This window comes from Balaenoptera borealis, assembly GCF_965194805.1.
Source record: "Balaenoptera borealis genome assembly, chromosome: 5".
Classification (NCBI taxonomy): domain Eukaryota; kingdom Metazoa; phylum Chordata; class Mammalia; order Artiodactyla; family Balaenopteridae; genus Balaenoptera; species Balaenoptera borealis.
Genome location: NC_138862.1, coordinates 8702036 through 8722689, shown reverse-complemented (window position 1 = coordinate 8722689; position 20654 = coordinate 8702036). Strand labels below are relative to the sequence as shown.

Below are 20654 nucleotides of genomic sequence, written 5' to 3'. Positions count from 1 at the left end.
GAGACCTAGATGCAGGAATCAGAAACCCGAGGGACGCGGAGACCCCAGAGGGGCGGGAAGAAGCCAGGGATCCCTCCTCTCCAGCACCGGGCGCGGGAGGCCCCTGGGCGAGGGAGCGCGCCCGACGCCACCGCCCAAGACCCCTGCCCCCTGTGCCCCCTCTCCAAGGCTTTCTGTGTCACTTCCCGCCGTCCCCTCCCCGAGCTTCCTCGCCCCCGCCCCTGGCGATTATGCCTGGATTTCCTTTGTTCCCTCCACACCCTTGACCAGGGCTTCCCAATTCCCCTTCTTGACCTCGTCCCCTCCTCCCCGCGGCGCTCCCTCCTGGAGCTTTGCTTGTCCCCTCCCGGAGCTTCTCCGGTGCCCTCCCTACCCTCTCCCGGGTTTCCCGTGTCCCCTCCCCGCCCCGCCCCCGTTTTTAAACCTGACGCCGAGAGCGCGGGTAGGTGAGCGCCCTCGCCCGAGCGGTTAAAGGCGCGGCCGGTCGCCGGCGCCGCTGGAGGGGCGCGGGCTCCGAGGGCACCATGAGACCCGAGGCAGCGGCCGGAGCCCGGGAGGCACGGGGACGCGTCTCTCACTGCCCCGGGGACGGTCCACGGGGACCACCGCCGCCGCGCGGGCCCGAGAGGTGAGGGTGTCCCCGCGGCGCGTCGGTGCGGGGAGCGCAGGCAGGATGCTCCGGCCGCGCTGAGTCCCCGAAGCCGGGCGGAGACCTGGAGCCCTGGAGCCCGACGCGACGCAGAGCAAGTTCCTTAGCCAGAGTCAGGGACGCAGAATCTTCTCGGCTCCAGAGCACAGTTCTGAAGTGCGGAGGCCCAGGAGGTGCCCGGCAATGGGCCAAATCTTCGGTTTCTAGATCTGAAACCCACCGGGCTGGGAGCGGTGAAGTCTTCGGGGGCCCCTCCGCGAACCCTTCAGGGGGTCGCGTCACGCTGACTGTCACACTCTTGGTGACATTCTTTGTTTGCCCTGTGCGTGGGGCTCAGCGTTCGCTGTCCCCGGGCACCAGCCTTTTTTAAGGTAGTAAAGTTAAAATCAAATTAGCAGGGGAGGTGTGGAAGGGTCTGGGTGGCCAGGCAGCCAGAGAGGAGGAACACATTCCCGCTTTTTGCATCGTAAAACTCTGTACACTCATCTCTGTGCAGTCAGAAATTAATGAGCAACAAAGTAGCCAGCTACCGCGGGGAGTCTGAATGGAAGAATCCTGCCAGGCTGGGAAGAGAAATTCCTCAAATAATGATGTGTATCATATTTGGGATTTCTCAAAAAGCCCAGTGAAGGCAGAGAACTGGGAATGTGGCAGGAGAAAAAAAAACGCAAATGGCACAGACTGAGAACTTGAGAGAACATTCTGGTGTGTCCAGTGACTCTTAGGCAGACATTAGAAATTATAAGAATGTTAACTCTTATGATCTAACTTTAAAAGCAGAAAATGCTGGGGTTCACTCTTGGTCCCTGTCCTTCCAGCCAAACACCATGGAGACCTTGGATCCTGACCCCCCAGGATGCTGACCCCACCAGAGCTGGAAGCCAGGTAAGGTTAAGTGTGGGCATTGTAGGTATCAACCAGTTCAGCCAGGAAGTGGCACCATCCCTAAAATAAAGGGACCATGAAAGGCCTCCTTGGCCAGTCCCTCCCTTGGTCATCTAATGCAGAAGTGCCTTGGGGTCTGGGGGTAGGAGCCTGGCCAGCTAGGTGTTGATCATATCTGAGTCATTCATATACAGATTGGCTCTTGCTTGCTTCTCCTTTCTTGAAAAGCAAAGCCACTATGGCAGAACTGTTTCAGGGGCATTATAAGAGATTTCTTCCATGTTGGGTTTTTTCTTCTTCTTTTATTTATTTATTGGCCGCACCTCGGGGCTTGAGGGATCTTAGTTCCCTGACCAGGGACTGAACCCCTCCCGGGCCACGGCAGTGAAAGTGGCGAGTCTTAACCACTGGGCCACCAGTGGAATTCCCCCATGTTGGGTTTTTTCCTGCTAACCGGCTGGTAGAAGAGAGGAGAAGTCTGTCTCGGTCCCCCTCACCTTAGAGAAAAGCTGAGTGTGCCATTAGCCCTGGGCTGGTGCCACAGAGCAAATACGGGCAGAGCCCTGTCTGGGGTGCCCAGAAGGTGTGGTTAAAAGTCCCCACCCGCCGCCTGGCCCTTTCTGAAGCTCTCTGGGCCCTGTGTGCAAGCACTCCTCGGGTAAGTCATGTTGTCTGAGCAGACGCACTCCAGCTGAGGGCTTTGTGCGTGAAGATTAATCACCACCACTATTCTTTTGTCTCCTGCATTGGTAACTAAATTGTTTTATACTTACTGGAGTAATGACTTACTTTCATAGAATTTGCCTGTCCTTTGTTATATTTTAAAATATAAATTGATGACTTTTAAAATGCTGGAGTTAATTGGGCTGGGAAGGACCATTAGGTTACACCTGCGGCATTGTGCAGTTATTTTTAGTATGATAAGAAACTCAGGTTCAGACCTTTCATGCATTTTGAAATTTAGACTCTTTTATTAAATTAGTCTGAATAATGAGAGTTTTAATTCGGTTACTATTATTTAAAGAGTGAAGCAAATCAAATTATATTAAATTAACGAGGAATATGATTTTTTAGCGCAAATTTTTCTTACATACAATATCTAAATAATGGGAAGTAATTCCTTCTTTTGCATTCAAACTTAAGTTCTTAAACATAAGATTTAAAAGGTGTTTGGGAGAAAAAATTATCCAATTTTCTTTTAAATGAAGTGTATGTATAGCCTCTCCGTTTGCAAGAATGAAAATACAGCACACTTTCTAATGTAAGGTAGTCTTCCCCCCCCCCATTATTATGAGAAGGCCATTTGTGAGAAAAATGAAGATTACTCGCAGAAAAATGTTAAGCTATGGCAACTTTCTGTTGATCATCAGCGAGGCACAACGGATCAAGCAGTTGCGTTCATGGATTTGTTGGGGGGCCGGGGTGGAGAGTGGGTGTTCATGGGGGCTGTAGAGCTCGCTGCCCGGCTCCCCCTCTGGCCAGCTCTTTGCAGACCCCGATCTGCCGGGCAGAGCGGTCAGCAGCGGACGACTGCAGACCCGAAGTATCTCGCTCGGTTCCCCTGGGGAGGGCAGCCCGGCGCGGGGAGGGACGGCTTCTTGCTCAGCAGCGCCCTCTGCCGACAAAGCAGGAGAACTCCTCGGCTCCTGAGCTCTGCTGTGTATTTCTTGAGAAATGTCATTGGTCGGGAATGGTGTGGGTGAGGGGTGAGGGATTACTGCCTAGTGACCTGTACCACGATTGCAGGCGAGCAGATCACAGAATACAATCTAAATTCGAGGGAAAGTCTCAAGACCCTGTGTCCTGAGCAGTGGGGTCACCCTCGCTCATTTGGTTCCCCTGGCACCACCACTTGGGAGCTGTCTCCCTCCCGTGCCTGGGAAAAAATGAATGACAGCCCAAGCCTGCAAGGGAGACGATTTCTAGGGCATGTCAGGGACTGCGTTTTCCTGCTCGTCCTTCCATCTTCCAGGCTTCCTGCATCGTGGCTTTTTTTTTTTAATTTAATTTTTTTATACAGCAGGTTCTTATTAGTCATGCATTTTATACACATCAGTGTATAAGTGTCAATCCCAATCTCCCAATTCATCCCACTACCACCACCCGGCCCCCCCTTCCCCCCCCCCCCACCCCGCATCATAGCTTTACCAGAGTCAGAGGCATGCATGGAGAGGACAGAGAGATCCTCACAAAAGTCTCTCTTGTATCTCTTCTTTTGCACAAACCACCCCCACCCCCCGCCTTTTTTTTTTTTCTTGGTAGAGACACTCGGAAACATGTATTCTGAGAGAATCAGAAGGTTTTGGTACAAATGCCATAAAAATGTGATGTGATACACACATCACGTGTGAGCCCCGCTGTGGCTAAACAGTCACCCCCCTACCTCCCCCCCCCCCCCAATGCTCGGTGGCCTCTCACTGTCCCGGGGACCCTGTCAGGAGCTTCTGTGGAGCTCATGCATTGTTGGACGGGGTGTTCTTGTTTAACGTCCTTCAGCTAAAGCACAGTTATGTTCTTCAACAGCTCCCTGTCAGTGTGTCCCAAGGCCCCTCCCCCTCTCCCTCCCCCAAGGAAAGCTGTCACCTCTCTGGGTGCAAAGGGAAGGTGCTGTCTGTGGCACTTTGGTTTCGTAGCTGTTCAGCCCTGTCACACACCCCTTTAACACAGTGTGTACCTTGTATACATTTCTGTTACCCTGAATTATCGGAGTGTGATTATTTAGACGTTTAAGTCATCAGGATATTTGAGGTGTGAAGTTTTAAAATCTGTGTATGTTTGTGCGGTAAAGTTTATAGAGTTTATAAAAGTGTGCTATGTGTTTCCCAGAGTCTGGTTAGAATTAATCACTTAAAGGAAGCTATTTCTCCGTACTACCCACCACTGCCTTTAGGCATCCACCATTGTCTATTATATCCTCTCCCATCACAGGGTGTAAAATTGCCACTGACAGCCCAGGATTGCTTATGGTGGTAGAGTGAGTCTGAGCAGTTAGAGATACTTTATAATTATGAACAGAGCTTAATACAGACGTGATTTCTTGGAGACCCCAAAGAGTGAACTTCATTATGGAAAAGATTTTGTTCCAAAGACCCTCATTCTTTCCCTTAGCTTACCATAGCATATTATAAAAATAAGCCTGGTAAAATGTCAAGGTGCCTTATGGTTTGAGGTCTTACATTGAGATTTTTAATCCAGTCTGAGTTATTTTTTGTGTATGGTGTAAGATAGGGGCCCAGTTTCATTCTTTTGCATGTGGCTGTTCAGTTTTCTCAAGACCATTTTTTGAAGAGACTGTCCTTTCCCCATTGTATATTTTTGTCTCCCTTGTCATAAATTAATTGACAATATATATGCATGAGTTTATTTCTGGGCTCACTCTTCTGTTCCATTGATCTATGTGTCTGTATTTAGGCCAATACCATACTGTTTTGATTCCTATAGCTTTGTAATATAGTTTGAAATCAAGAAGTGCAATGCCTCAAGCTTCTCCTTCTTTCTCAAGATTGCTTTGGCTATTCAGGGCCCCCAGCAATTGGTCTCCGCCCTTCTGGATGCTACCGAATGTCCTTGGAATCTGTCTTTCCTTTCCCTTCTGGTTGGTGTTACTTGAGTTCAAATCACCTCTTGTCAGGTGCCTCCAAGCCCTTAGCTCACCAGTCTATGCTATGCACTGCTCCCAGCAGCCACCATGATCCTTAAAATACAGATCTGGGGGCTTCCCTGGTGGCGCAGTGGTTGAGAATCTGCCTGCTAACGCAGGGGACACAGGTTTGAGCCCTGGTCTGGGAAGATCCCACGTGCCACAGAGCAACTAGGCCTGTGAGCCACAACTACTGAGCCTGCGTGTCTGGAGCCTGTGCTCCGCAACAAGAGAGGCCATGATAGTGAGAGGCCCGCGCACCGTGATGAAGAGTGGCCCCCGCTTGCCGCAACTAGAGAAAGCCCTCACAGAAACGAAGACCCAACACAGCCAAAAATAAATTAAAAAAAAAAAAAATACAGATCTGATTGTTGAATTCCCAGCTCAAAATCAGTAATGGTCTTGAATCCTGTCTCCAGAATGAAACTTAGACTCAGTAGTGGGTATTCAAGTTGTTCAGTGTCTGGACTTAGCTTCCTGTTGAGCCCTTTTACCAATGCAGTCTCTCATTCATTCCACGCTGGGCTCCACCTTTCCACGCTGTGCTCTCTATTTTCCCGCCCCTCGGAATTTGATGCTCTGCTCCGCTAGGAATGGGCCCAGAACTGCATACCCAAGTGCCACTGATGTCCCTGCCAAGGCGCCCATGAACCCTTTCCTGATCCTCTTCCTTGCTTAGAATAGTTAGCGTCTTACTGTACGGTGCTTCGTAGTGTAGTTATTTGCCTCTATGTGTGTCTTTCCTCATTAGATTTAAAATGCATGAACTTGGGGACTGTGTCTGACTCGTCTTTCCACCTTGGGATCCCTCACAGTGCCTGGGATATCGTGACAACAGTAAGAGGAAGAGGAGCTTATCAAATACTGTTAAGGTGTTTAAACTATCTCTAAAATTGGAACTGATGCAAGTGCAGGCTACTTAGATTTTATTTTTAAAAACTTCAGGATGCTGCTTTCAGAGGCTTCTTGACTGTGTCTGTGTTTGTATGTGTCTGTCTTTACAGCTTGAGCCTGGGTGTGACCAACAAACCTTTGGATCGAAGGGGGCCTTTGGGTTTCAGCATCCTGTGAGGTAATATCTGACTTCACTGTAAGAAATGTATTATTTCCTTTTTTTTAATTATTATTTTTATTTTTATGTAACATTTCTAAAGGTTTACAAGATATGATTTTAAAATGGGTGTATTTTATGGTTTTTATATTAATTGATACAAACATAGCAAAATACCTATGTGTATAAATTATTTGGCCAGTATCCACTCACTTCATACCTTTAAGAAAGAGAATATAAGCTCATTTGCAATCATAATAATTAACTAGTTAATAACATAAAGCAAGCTAAAATAATTTTTAAAGAATGTTGACCTGAAAAAGTGTAATGATTCTCCGTGTAGGCGTTCCTATGTGGAGCAAATTAATGTGTGAATTACAATACAGTTTAAAAGTACACATGCGTATAATTATCCGCTAAAGATAATTTATAATTTTTGAAGATAAATCTATGACATTTCAGAATAATGTTTTTCAGTCCATAATAATCTTGAAAAAACGATTAAGGCTGCCTTCCACATAAGGCGCCCTCTGCTGGACTATATTATTTCCTTTAAATATAAGCATTAATCCACTTCAGTGTCTTCAAGTGTATACATTTTCAAAAAATGGAAAATAGGGCTTCCCTGGTGGCGCAGTGGTTGAGAATCTGCCTGCCAATGCAGGGGACACGGGTTCGAGCCCTGGTCTGGGAAGATCCCACATGCCGCGGAGCAACTGGGCCCGTGAGCCACAACTACTGAGCCTGCGTGTCTGGAGCCTGTGCTCCGCCACAAGAGAGGCCGCGATAGTGAGAGGCCCACGCACCGCGATGAAGAGTGGCCCCCTCTCGCCGCAACTAGAGAAAGCCCTCGCACAGAAACAAAGACCCAACTCAGCCAAAAATAAATATATTAATTAATTAATTAAAAAGGAAAATAATTCAGTATATTCTCCAACATTATTTAGTTATGATTATCCCAAGGAACTTTAAGGATATTTTGTTGGATTTCTAGAATCTATTCATTTATTCATTCATTCAGTGTTTCATTTGCACGTTGGAATTGGCCTCTTTTCTTTATACTTGTTTATACCTCTTTTTTATACCATCTTTTGCCTCGTGTTAAATTTAATTGCATATGAATTGTATATGCATATCAGCTTATTTACTTAGATATTTAGGTATATTTCTACTTTTCTCCCAGGATATAAGTTAATGTACTGCCTAGTGCCAAGTAGACCCCCTAAATGTAGATGTGAAGTAAATGAGGGACTTGATGGATACTGTACCATGGTTGGATCCTCTGGCCTCTGAGTAGTTCTTTCATGGTCCTGGTCTTGGCCATGATCAGGACCCTCACTGCTGTATCCCTCTTTTTTGTTTCTTTGTTTTTTGGCCACGCCGCTCGGTTCCCTGACCAGGGATCGAACTTGTGTCCCCTGCACTGGAAGTGCGGAATCCTAACCACTGGACCACCAGGGAATTCCCTATATGCCTCTTACATTTCATCCACTTTGGGCAAGTGGTTCATGCACTGGACTTTTATCTGTTTCTCTATGTCTGTTTCTCTCCTATCTCTCTCAGCCTGTCTCTTTCCAGCTGTCATTTCCTTCACCAAAATAAACCTAGTCTACGCTGTCACCTCTCATCAGAGTATTTTACCCCTGGTTGTCCTGGAAGACTAGAAGCTTTAATAAAACTCAAGGATACTAACGGCCACAGATGAAAATTAGAGCCCCTCAAACTGATCAAAGAGTGATGTTTGGAAAAAGGAAGTTTTCCTAGTGTTTCACATCAGTGGTCTTCAATCCTCATGAAATCACTGGGGAAGCTTTACAAATACAGGCGGGAGGTGGGGCGGGGCGATTCCCCTGGGGGTGCTGGGGAAAAGCGCAGGTATCTGTATTTTTACAGGCTTCCCAGGTGACCCCAATGTGGGCTGGGGTTGGGATCCACCCCCTCCTTCATGCCCCATGAGCCTTCACCTGCACACCTGCCCCCGGGCCTGCCTCACAGACTCTGCTGTGCCCCGACTTTTGATTCATTGAAAATGCAGTGACTGGTGATGTGTGATCTGCATCTGTGTAACTGTGCATTGCGGGCTGAATACACAACTTTATCTTTATTACAAAATTTTATCTTTTTATACACAAAAATGGGGAGAATGGTATAGTGAACCCCCATGTGCATCACCAGCCTCAATAATTATCAGTGTTCTCAGGATCTGATCATGTTTATCATCTCTCCCAAAGATTTGTTGTTGTTAGAATAGTTTAAAACAAATCCCAGACATCCTACACACTCACTTGTAAATACTTCAGCATGACACCTAATTTTTAACATGGCCAACCACTAAACTATGCTGTCCTAGATGTACATAGATGTGCATTCTCTCTGTTGCAGAGTTTCTCAGTCTCGGCACTACTGACGCTTTGGACTGGCTAATTTTTAAAAATTGAAATGTAGTTGACTGGAGTGGATAATTCTTTGTTGCGGGGCTGTCCTGGGCATTGTGGGGTGTTTAGCAGCATCCCTGGCTTCCACACACTAAATGACAGTAGCTGCCCTTCAGTTGGGACAACTAAAGTTGACTCCAAACATTGCTGAATGTCCCCTGGGGGTTGAGAACCATCATCTATTGGAAATCTTAGAAAGTTAAAAATTGCCCTACATTATTTATAGTAAGGTGTTTTCTCTCTCCCTTTTCTCCTCCATCCAAAAAGGGGGGAATTGAAATCAGCTTTGCAAACAAGCAATGATCGATTGATAATCCCTCTCAGTTCCTTTATAAGACCACAGGGGAAAATGCAAACAATTAGTAAGTCAAAGCTACAAGAAGAGATTATGGGGACAGTGGGACATTTAAAATACTTTCCATGTATAACTGGAATCCTAAATTCACAAAACCTGGATTTAGAGGTTCCAAATTTTATATATTCCTTTTCTTCCTTCTTTCCTTCCCTTCCCTCCCCCTGCCCCCAATCTCTCTTTCTCCCTCTCCCTCTCTCTCTTATAGAAAAATTGCCAGGGTTGCCATTTTCTAAAGTGAGGGATGCACCCCTACACGGGACGTTTACTATGGCAACATTCAGAAAGATTAGCCACTTCTCTAGACCAGGGTTTCAGGGTCAAGTTTCCTCCAAAGTCATGACATTCCCTCTGCTTGGGGGGGTCAGGGGGGAGTGAGGCATCCCCTGAATAGGACATATATTATCCAGGATGAATCAGGTCCTTTGTTTGATCAGAGAGAGCCTCTTAACCTTGGAACTCAATGTTTTACTATCCTTTTACCTTTGTGGAAGCACACCCTTCTCCCTGTGTTGGTCTAAATTGATTTGCTCACCCAGATTACAGCTCACTTCTGACCTAGTGTGGGGTTCACTACCAGGTCCCCCCATCTGCCCACAGTTTTGTGTTCTGGTGACTTAAAAAAAAAACCCCACTGTGCACAGTGAAGGCAAAATCAGGAAGGAAGTTTGGGAGTTAGCTGCTTCTAGGGAATAGGATCCTCTAGATGCAGTTTAAGACTGTTTTCAGGTTGATTAATGGTGTATTTGTTTCTCAATATTAGACTTTATTTACCCATTTCTAAGCGTCAAGAGTATCTGCAGAGTTCCGGGGAGAAGGTGCTGGCCAGCTTCCCCGTGCAAGCCACCATTCACTTCTACAACGATGAGTCCAATTCAGATGAGGAGCAGGACCAAGAAGTCCAGCCCTCCGACCTTCAGTGCCAGGAGGCGCAAGACGGCCCAGGAGGAAAGGGCAGAGACCAGCTGACAAACCCAGGATGGCACCCCGGAGGCTGCGGTGGCCTCGGTGGTAAGGGTCCGCTCCCCTACCCTGACTCTCCGGAGGATGCTGGGTGCTCCACATCCAAGTAGTCTGTCTCTCCTGCACCAGACCCACCTCACATGCGCCCTGGGGACAACCCTTGGGGACAGCCGCACCAGGACACTTTGCGTTTCAACTGGGTGTACAAGGACTTGACTTTCTCTGGCCAGCACCCCACTTGTGGCAAGGACTCAGCTTTTAATCATCCTTCTCCTAGTGATTCTCTGTGCCTCATTTGTACCTTTGAGAAAGGATTCTAGGTCCAAGAGGTTTGCATCCACACGGGTTGTTATCAGGCGGGGCCAACTTTCAAAGCACGTTCAGCAATGTCACTGTGCTGATCGAACGACAAATTATTCCATATCGATTAATAACCCACCCATGCCTCTCACTTAACCTGAGACCCTTTATTTGGCTATTTCCACTTTTGTAAAAATGATTCAGGTATTGTCCGAGGTTGATGTGGTTGCTTAGTGACATTCTGAAAAAAAAGTTTATTTATAAAAAACACACAAACACACTGAATAATTTCCATAAAAGTAACAAAAATACAAAGATAAGGATCTGGGGGGGGAACCATTCTGGATAAAAACATGTATGGTGCTTGTCTAAGCACTGTGTGTATGAATAGAGAGATGAGCTTTAACTCTTAGCTGGGGACCACTTTGGGCTTATTACTTGACTAGAGTAACACTGTTTTCAATCAAAGTACCAAATGTAATATTATTTTCAGCTTTTTATATTTTGATGACCAAATGAGGGTATTTGTCAAGATTTTTTACTTAACTATTTTGCATGTTGTTGTCTTCCCAGTTTCTACTTGAAATAAATATTTTGAGAGACAAAATCGTTTGATAATCTTTTTTGTTTGACATTTTAGATTCAATTAGTGCCTCCTTTAAAGTTTTTAAAAGTTTGTCAGGATTTTTCTATATTTAACTCTTTATATTTGTGTATTTTTAAGAATGCAGAAAAAGTATAAAAATGAAAGCAAAATGGCCTATAAGCTCAATGCCCTGAAAAATCCATTAATATTAAAAAATAGGAGGGGGACTTCCTTGGTGGTCCAGTGGTTAAGAATCCGCCTTCCAATGCAGGGGGCCCAGGTTGGATCCTTGGTCAGGGAACTACAGTCCCACATGCCCTGGGGCAACTAAGCCCAGGAGCCACAACTACTGAGCCCAAGCACTGCAATGAAAGATCCTGCGTGCCGCAACTAAGACCTGGCAGAGCCAAAAATAAATAAATAAATATTTTTTTAAAAAATAGGGAATTCCCTGGCAGTCCAGTGGTTAGGAGTCAGCGCTTTCACTGCCAAGGGCATGGGTTCAATCCCTGGTTGGGGAACTAAGATCCCACAAGCTGCACACCGTGGCCAGAAAATAAAATAAAATAAAAAATAGGAGTAAGACATGCAAATATTCCAACAACCCAAACATTTAGAAAAGTATTGATATGTGTTGCAAAGTAGTCCTCTCCTGTCTTCCCCTTTCTCTGTCCAAAGGTAGCCGATATCACTATATTTTTTTAAATATTTATTTATTTATTTATTTATTTATTATTTTTAAAAAAATAAATTTATTTATTTTTGGCTGTGTTGGGTCTTTGTTGCTGCACACGGGCTTTCTCTAGTTGCGGCGAGCAGGGGCTACTCTTCGTTGTAGTGCATGGGCTTCTTATTGCAGTGGCTTCTCTTGTTGCGGAGCATGGGCTCTAGGCGCGTGGGCTTCAGTAGTTGTGGCACGTGGGCTTCAGTAGCTGTGGCTCATGGGCCCTAGAGCACAGGCTCAGTAGTTGTGGCGCACGAGCTTAGTTGCTCCGCGGCATGTGGGATCTTCCCGGGCCAGGGCCCGAACCTGTGTCCCTTGCATTGGCAGGCAGATTCTTAACTGCTGTGCCACCAGGGAAGCCCCTTAAAAAATACTTTTTAGAATTTTTTCTTTTAAGATTTTTTTCTTTAAAAAATTTTTCAGATGTAGAAAACAAACTTATGGGGACTTCCCTGGTGGTGCAGTGGTTAAGAATCCGCCTGCCAGTGCAGGGGACACAGGTTTGAGCCCTGGTCTGGGAAGATCCCACATGCTGCAGAGCAGCTAAGCCCGCGTGCCACAACTACTGAGCCCGACTACCTACAGCCCGTGCTCCGCAACAAGAGAAGCCACTGCAGTGAGAAGCCCGTGCACCACAACAAAGAGTAGCCCCTGCTCGCCACAACTAGAGAAAGCCTGCTCACAGCAACGCAGACCCAATGCAGCCAAAATAAAAAAAAACAAAAAACCCCCCCAAAAAACCAAACTTATGGTTACCAAATGAGTAAAGGCGGAGAGATAAATTAGGAGGTTGGGATTAACATATTCACCCTACTATGTATAAAAGAGGTAACCAACAAGGACCTACTGTATGGGTCAGGGAACTCTATTCAATATTTTGTAATAACCTATAAGGGAAAAGAATCTGAAAAAGAATGTATGTATGTATATATATATATAAATATAAATATATATATATATATATATATATAAAATCATTTGCTGTACACCTGAAAATAACACATTGTAAATCACTGTAGTTCAACGAAAGAAAGAAAGAAAGAAAGAAAGAAAAAGAAAGAAAGAAAGAAAGAGAAAGAAAGAAGGAAAGAAAGAAAGAAAAAGAAAGAAAGAAAGAGAAAGAAAGAAAGAGAAAGGAAGAAAGAAAGGAAGGAAGAAAGAAAGAGAAAGAGAAAGAAAGAAAGAAGGAAGGAAGGAAGGAAGGGAGGGAGGGAAGTTATTTGTTCTTCATCCAGGTGTCCATGACTTGGACAGTAGGAGATGTCATCCATGTGACACATCACAGTGAACTTAAAGGAAAGGGATTGATCAATAAGTTTATTTGCATATTATTAACTGAGTAAAATTCACATTTGAGCAAAAAAATTTTTTTGTTTTTCTTTAAAAAATGTTTTTATTGTTTAATTGTATTGTTTCATTTATTGTTTAAAGTACCTTTTTCCAAACTTAAAAACAATTCTTACTGGGCCTGTTTCAGAAAGGATTTAAGATGGCCTCCTATTTTGCTGGATTTTTAACAAAAACACTAGGAGTATTACCCTTACTCTCCCTTCCTGTGATGCTTGGGATGGAACTTAAGTCATCACATTTGGCTTTGTTTTGCTTTCTTAATAAATCAGTTCTAATGAGAAAAAAGATCTGGCCCAATCACCAGTTTACCATGAAGAAACCAAACCTTGCCCGCATGCTGATGGCACCAGAATTTTTGATGTGCTGCGTGGTAGACTTTCCTTAAATTACTTAGAATATGGCCAGCTTAATGCAAATAAGGAAAATGATACCCTTTAGCCATGGTGGTGACGGCATCACAGGTCCTGTGAGAGAGGCATTTGTGACACGGGAGACGGTGCACGCGGGGCTCCTGTGTTCTTGCTGGTGACTGTGGTGATGTGGGTCTGCTGTGTAAGGTCTCAAACCTGAGCGAGCGCCACACTTTTGATCATGTGTCCCTATCATTGAAAAAATATTGAGGCAGGGGAGATAAATTAGGAGTTTGGGATTAACATATACACATTACTATATATAAAATAGGTAAACAGCAAGGACCTACTGTATAGCACTATACTCAGTATCTTTTTTTTAATATATATATTTCTATATTTATGTATTTATTTACTTTTGGCTGCGTTGGGTCTTCCTTGCTGCACGGGCTTTCTCTCTAGTTGCGGTGAGCGGCAAGCGGGGGCTACTCTTCCTTGCGGTGCACAGGCTTCTCATTACGGTGGCTTCTCTTGCTGCGGAGCATGGGCTCTAGGCGCGCGGGCTTCAGTAGTTGTGGCACATGGGTTCAGTAGTTGTGGCTCGTGGACTCTAGAGCGCAGGCTCAGTAGTTGTGGCGCATGGGCTTAGTCGCTCTACTGCATGTGGGATCTTCCTGGACCAGGACTTGAACCTGTGTCCCCTGCATTAGCAGGCGGATTATTAACCACTGTGCCACCAGGGAAGACCCTATACTCAGTATCTTGTAATAACCTATAATGGAAAAGAATCTGCAAAAGAAATCTATATCTATATCTATATATCTATATCTGAATCACTTTGCTGTACACCTGAAACTAACACATTGTAAGTTAACTGTACTTCAATGAAAAAGTAAAAATAAATAAAATATAAGAACAAGAGCTAAAAACAAAACAAAAAAAAAAGAATTGAGCCTGCACCTGAACATGTATTCACTTATAAACTCTACCTTATGTTGAGTCATTTGAAATTGCTGATGTTCCATTGTTCTGACCTACAAAAACAGCAATTTCATATGATTACATACTATCAGACTAATAGTTTTACACATTATAAGATATACACACTACATATTTTAAAAGATAATACACATATCAAATAATCATTGTAAACGTAATTTTAATTAATTTTAAATATTTTTGCTCTCATGTATTTATTATATATTAAATATAATTTAATATTTAAGTTATCTCACAGAGAAGCATAGAGTCACATGAAAGAGACACATCATGCACTTAATAAATCACAATATTTGTTTTCAGTCCCATCTGCCCATTTCGCAGAAGATTTTGTTGAAGTTTGATGAGTAAATTTCCGTGATCCTTTTTGTCAATTTGTTGTTTTTTGAACCAACAGATGTTGCATTTTGTACTTTTATTTGGCTACATAATATATTTATGTTTTAGCCACTTCTGGGAAGATTTTTAAACATTTTATTTATTTATTTTTAGAAATTTATTTACTTATTTGTTTTTGGCTGCGTTGGGTCTTCGTTGCTGCGCACAGGCTTTCTCTAGTTGCGGCCATTGGGGGCAACTCTTCGTTTCGGTGCGCGGGCTTCTCACTGCGGTGGCTTCTCTTGTGGAGCATGGGCTCTAGGCGCGCAGGCTCAGTAGTTGTGGCTCAAGGGCTTAGTTGCTCCGTGGCCTGTGGGATCTTCCTGGACCATGGCTCGAACCCGTGTCCCCTGCATTGGCAGGCAGATTCTTAACCACTGTGCCACCACGGAAGTCCTAAAACATTTTAAATGTTTTTGTTTTTTTGTCTGAAGGTATACAGACTTGGTGGGTTTTTTAAAAAGTAACATCAATTTCAGCAGAAAACTCACCTAATGGTAGAAACAATTCCAAACACCTATTTTCACAAGGCTCTTCTTCACAGCATGAGTTTCTTTTGATTTAACCCTTTTTCACTCATTTTTAAGAATATCATCTGTGGGGACTTCCCTGTGGTTCAGTGGTTAAGACTCTGCACTTCCAATGCACGGGGCGCGGGTTCCATCCCACCCCTGGTCCAGGAACTAACATTCCACATGCTGCCTGGTGAGGCCAAAAAAAAAAAAAAATCTCTGCATCAAAGAAACAGTTTTTTTTGTGTGTTTGTCTTGTTAAAATATTTGCTAACTGGCATATTTCTAACAATCAGTTAGCCTACAAAAAGGTCAGAAAAACGTAAAAATCTTTTCAGTTTGACAGTCAAGTGCTTTGCCAAAAAGATAGCTGCTAACTTCTGTTTAGTTTGAAATACTGTTGGGGTCACTCCTCATATAATGACAAAGGCTTGCAAAAGTTCCCTATTTGAAAGTTCTTATTTTTATAAAATTACCTGCACTGTCTAACCTTTCTGGAGTCAGGAGGCTACCACTGGCTTATGTACATCTTACAGCAAAACAGAGGGGAGAGAGAGAAGATTGCTCTTCAAAAGTCTTTATTTTCCTTTCACACGGGCTTGATCAGGGAATTTCTCTTTTTTTGTTCCTTTTTTTTTTGGCCACGCCCTGCAGCTTATGGGATCTTAGTTCCCTGACGAGGGATGGAACCTGGGCCACAGCAGTGAAAGCTCCAAATCCTAACCACTGGACCGCCAGGGAATTCCCAGGGAATTTCCCTTTAAAAACCTGAAGCTCTGGCAACACTTGCCTGAGTTCCCATGTGGAACCAATCAGCTGGTGCTGAGTCACAACTGCCCCCGTTGAACAACCTTGCCCTCTTCAATTCTCCACAGTCTCCACTGTTCCCTATTGGCCACACTCTCCTTTTCCATTTATTTACAAAAAGAAAAAAAAATCCCTATGATGGTTTTTTTTTCTTGTTTTTTTGGCTTTGTTGGGTCTTTGTTGCTGAGCGTGGGCTTTCTCTACTTGTGGTGAGCAGGGGCTACTCTTTGTTGCGGTGTGCAGGCTTCTCATTGCAGTGGCTTCTCTTGTTGCAGAGCAGGGGGCTCTAGGAGAACAGGCTTCAGTAGTTGTGGCATGTGGGCTCAGTAATTGTGGCTCGGAGGTTTTTGTTTGAGCAGTTTATTTTTATCACCTTTTTTCCTGTGATAGGAAGATGATATATCTAAATAAGAGAAAAAGTACCTTGTACAGAAATATCAGAGGGAGAATTTTCTACTTTCCTGCAGGGCATGAGTCATGTCTGCGTGACTCATTTCTGTAGAATTACTTGTGAAAGACCAATGCATAAATAGGTGATTTTTCATGATGATTATGAAAATGATGGATGTTTATAAAAATAATTTGACTGGCTGAGAGGTTGCTGGGCAAGTCTAAAATATTATTTTAGTATTATTTTAATATTCCATTATATCATTACATGGTAATCCTTACAAGCAGATTTTATTTTATAGTTTTAGATATTTCAAAAAGATGCTCAATGTCATTAGTCATTACAGAAAGGCAAATTAAAACCACAATGAGATACTGTCATGTACCTATTAGAAGGATTACAATTTTTAAAAAATTGAACTATAGTTGATTTACAATATCGTGCTAGTTTCAGGCGTACAGCAAAGTGATTCAGTTATATATATCTATATATATATGTATGTATTCTTTTTCAGATTCTTTTCCATTATACGTATTACAAGATATTGAATATAGTTCCCTGCATTGTCCAGTAGGTCCTTGTTGGTTATCTATTTTATATATAGTAGTTTGTATCTGTTAATCCCATACTCCTAATTTTTCCCATCCCCCCTTCCTCTTTGATAACCATAAATTTGTTTTCTATGTCTGAGTCTGTTTCTGTTTCGTAAATAAGTTCATTTGTATTATTTTTTAGATTCCACATATGAGTGTATCATATAATATTTGTCTTTCTCTGTTTTACTTCACTTAGTATGATAACCTCTAGGTTCATCCATGTTGCTGCAAATGGCAATATGTCATTCTTTCTTATGGCTGAGTAATATTCCATTGTATGTATATATACCACACCTTCTTTATCCATTCCTCCGTCGATGGACACTTAGGTTGCTTCCATTGCTTAGCTTTTTACAATAGCTAAGAAGTTATTTACAATAGCTTCTTAGCTATTGTAAATAGTGCTGCTATGAGCACTGGGGTGCATGTATCTTTTCAAATTAGACTTTTCATCTTTTCTGGATATATGCCCAGGAGTGGAATTGCTGGATCATGTGGAAACTCTATTTTTAGTTTTTTAAGGAATCTCCATATTATTCTCCATAGTGGCTGCACCAATTTACATTCCCATCAACAGTGTAGGAGGGTTTCCTTTTCTCCACACCCTCTCCAGCATTTATTGTTTGTAGACTTTGATGATGTCCACAGAATGGTTACAATTTTTAAAAGGCAGTTAATAACAAATGTTGCCAGGGACGTGGAGAAACTGGAACCCTCATACATCACTGGTGGGAATGTAAAATAGCTAACAGTTTGGAAAACAGTTTGGCAGTTTCATTAAAAAGTTAAACATAACTTTACCATACAACCCAGGAATTCCACTCCTAGGAATCTACCCAGGAGAAATGAAAACTTCTGTCCACTCAAAGACTTGTACATGAATGTTCATAGCAGCTTTAGTCATAATAATTCCAAACTGGAAACAATCCAAATATCTATCATCTGGTGAATGGATAAATAAAATGTGAGATATCCATGTAATGGGATATTATTCAGCAATAAAAGGAGTGCAGTGAAGTTTTAATACATGCTAAAACATGAATGGACCTTGAAAACATCATGCTAAGTGAAAGAAACAAGATACAACAGATTACACTGTATGATTCCATTTATATAAGAAAATGCAAATTTATAGTAACAGAAAGCAGAATTGGTTGCTTAGTGTTGGCAGCGAGAACATGGATTAACTATAAATGGGCACAAGGAAACTTTTAGAAGTGGCAGAAATGTTCTAAAACTGGATGATGATGATTGTTTCACATTTCTAAAAATTCACTAAAATCATTGAATTGTTCAGTGCCAATGCGTGACTCTATAGTATATAAATTACACCCCAATAAATTTGTTTTAAAAAGCTTAAACTCGCCTATTATAACAATATTTGTATCTTCTTCTTTAGCCACTGAACCACTAAAGGAATAATACAATCTTTTTGTGGCATGACAAAATTTACATTTTTAAAAGTAAAATAAAAAAAAAGTTCTGAAGAAATCCTTTGGTTTCTTCTTTGGCACTCTTAGTTTTTGATGCTTCTGGGTTTATCAAGGTTCCTGTCTTCTGCACACTTGCAGTGACCTCTGAGCCATCCATCACATAAAGGTAAAGAGGTCTCAGGTGTGCTTTTAGGATGATGACTTCAATTCCAAAGTAAGACATGACGGGAAGACCGGTGGCTGAGATCCAGGTCATCATTAGGCTAGATATTTCTAAAAGTCTCTTAAATTACTTTAAACTCCCAGATTATGTTATTGAACAACGTAGTCTGACCAGTACCCAGATTTAAGTGAGGTGTAAGACTTCAGTTATCAATAATACCAAAGAATAACAGTCACCAACTGACATAATTTGGGGTCTCTCCAGGTACATCAAACAGTACACCTGCAAATTCAGAAGTTTTACATAGTTTTCTACAACACTATGCTGGTCCCTAGCAATAGTTGCAGCTACCATGTGGATCATTAAAAGATATTTTTAAATGTTTATTTAAAAATACAGGGCTGGGCTTCCCTGGTGGCGCAGTGGTTGGGAGTCCGCCTGCCAATGCAGGGGACACGGGTTCGTGCCCCGGTCCGGGAAGATCCCACATGCCGCGGAGCGGCTAGGCCCGTGAGCCACAACTACTGAGCCTGCGCGTCTGGAGCCTGTGCTCCGCAACGGGAGAGGCCGCGATAGTGAGAGGCCCGCGCACCGCGATGAAGAGTGGCCCCCGCTCGCCGCAACTGGAGAAAGCCCTTGCACAGAAACGAAGACCCAACACAGCCAAAAATAAATAAATAAATAAATTTAAAAAAAAATAAAAAAAAAAAAATAAAAATACAGGGCTTCCCTGGTGGCGCAGTGGTTGAGAATCTGCCTGCTAATGCAGGGGACACGGGTTCGAGCCCTGGTCTGGGAAGATCCCACATGCCGCGGAGCAACTGGGCCCGTGAGCCACAATTACTGAGCCTGCGCATCTGGAGCCTGTGCTCCGCAACAAGAGAGGCCATGATAGTGAGAGGCCCGCGCACCGCGATGAAGAGTGGCCCCCGCTTGCCACAACTAGAGAAAGCCCTCGCACAGAAACGAAGACCCAACACAGCCATAAATAAATAAATAAACAAATACTTTGGGAAGATGGAGTTATGAAGTTGCCTGAAAAATGGCAGAAGGTAGTGGAACAAAACAGTGACTACATTGTTCAATAAAGTTCTTGGTGAAAATGAAAAAAAAAAAAAATACATTTCTGGGCTTCCCTGGTGGCACAGTGGTTAAGAATCCGCCTGCCAATGCAGGGGCACGGGTTCAAGCCCTGGTCCGGGAAGATCCCACATGCCGCAGAGCAACTAAGCCCGTGTGCCACAACTACTGAGCCTGCGCTCTAGAGCCCGCGAGCCACAGCTACTGAGCCCATGTGCCACAACTACTGAAGCCCGCGTGCCTAGAGCCCGTGCTCCGCAACAAGAGAAGCGACTGCAATGAGAAGCCCGCGCACCACAACGAAGACTCAACGCAGCCAAAAATAAATAAATAATACATTTCTTATCAACATATACTATACACAGAAAAGTGAGCAAATAATAAATGCTTGATGAATTTTAAAAAACAGCACACCCTTAAAACTCCAGCCAAGTTAAGAACTAGAAGATTACCACCACCCCAGCGGTCCCTGTTATGCCCCCTTCCAGCTACCACACTCACTCTCTACCCCAAAGATAACTACTATTTGGATTTCAAATACCATGGATTCGTTTTGCCTAGTTTTGAACTTTATATAAATGGAATCATACAGTATGTGCTCATTTGTGTCTGGTTTCTTTCACTCCACCTAGGAGTCACCAATTGTTCTACGGTATTCTATTGCAGGAATATATCACTACTTATTTACCCATTCTATTGTTGATGGACTTTTGTATTGCTTCCAGTTTGCGGGCTATTATGAATAAGGCAGTTAGGTACATTTTTGTATATGCCTTTTGTACATGACTGTGTACATTTCTGATGTGTGGATATTTAGGAATGGTCCCTGGGTCATAGGGTATGTGTAGAGTTAGTCTGAGTATAAATCTTTTTATTTTGCTAAAATCTTGAAAGCCACTTGAAGTGATTGAAGAGTAAACATTCCTAAATGTAGAAATTTCCTAAATATAAACACACATTCATTCTTCTTCAGAATTGACCTGAGCAAACACTCTCATAGGCAGGACAAT

At 43.3% G+C, this 20654-nt stretch overlaps 1 protein-coding gene across 1 annotated transcript; it reads left to right on the top strand.

Annotated features, from left to right (window-relative positions):
- The first annotated feature begins 426 nt into the window (after nt 1-426).
- RIPPLY3 (ripply transcriptional repressor 3) lies at nt 427-10882 on the top strand. Its single transcript, XM_082394593.1, has 4 exons — nt 427-628; nt 1468-1534; nt 6179-6246; nt 9776-10882. The coding sequence occupies exons 1-4, from the start codon at nt 525-527 to the stop codon at nt 10083-10085; spliced, it is 549 nt and encodes a 182-aa protein (XP_082250719.1). The 5' UTR covers nt 427-524; the 3' UTR covers nt 10086-10882.
- The last annotated feature ends 9772 nt before the right edge of the window (nt 10883-20654 follow it).

Bases quoted from the DNA above. Each gene is read 5' to 3' on its own strand.
- RIPPLY3 (XM_082394593.1), top strand. From the start codon at position 525: ATGAGACCCGAGGCAGCGGCCGGAGCCCGGGAGGCACGGGGACGCGTC. The intron at 629-1,467 runs GTGAGGGTGTCC...CTGTCCTTCCAG, and splicing joins CCGCCGCGCGGGCCCGAGAG to CCAAACACCATGGAGACCTT. The intron at 1,535-6,178 runs GTAAGGTTAAGT...CTGTCTTTACAG, and splicing joins CCACCAGAGCTGGAAGCCAG to CTTGAGCCTGGGTGTGACCA.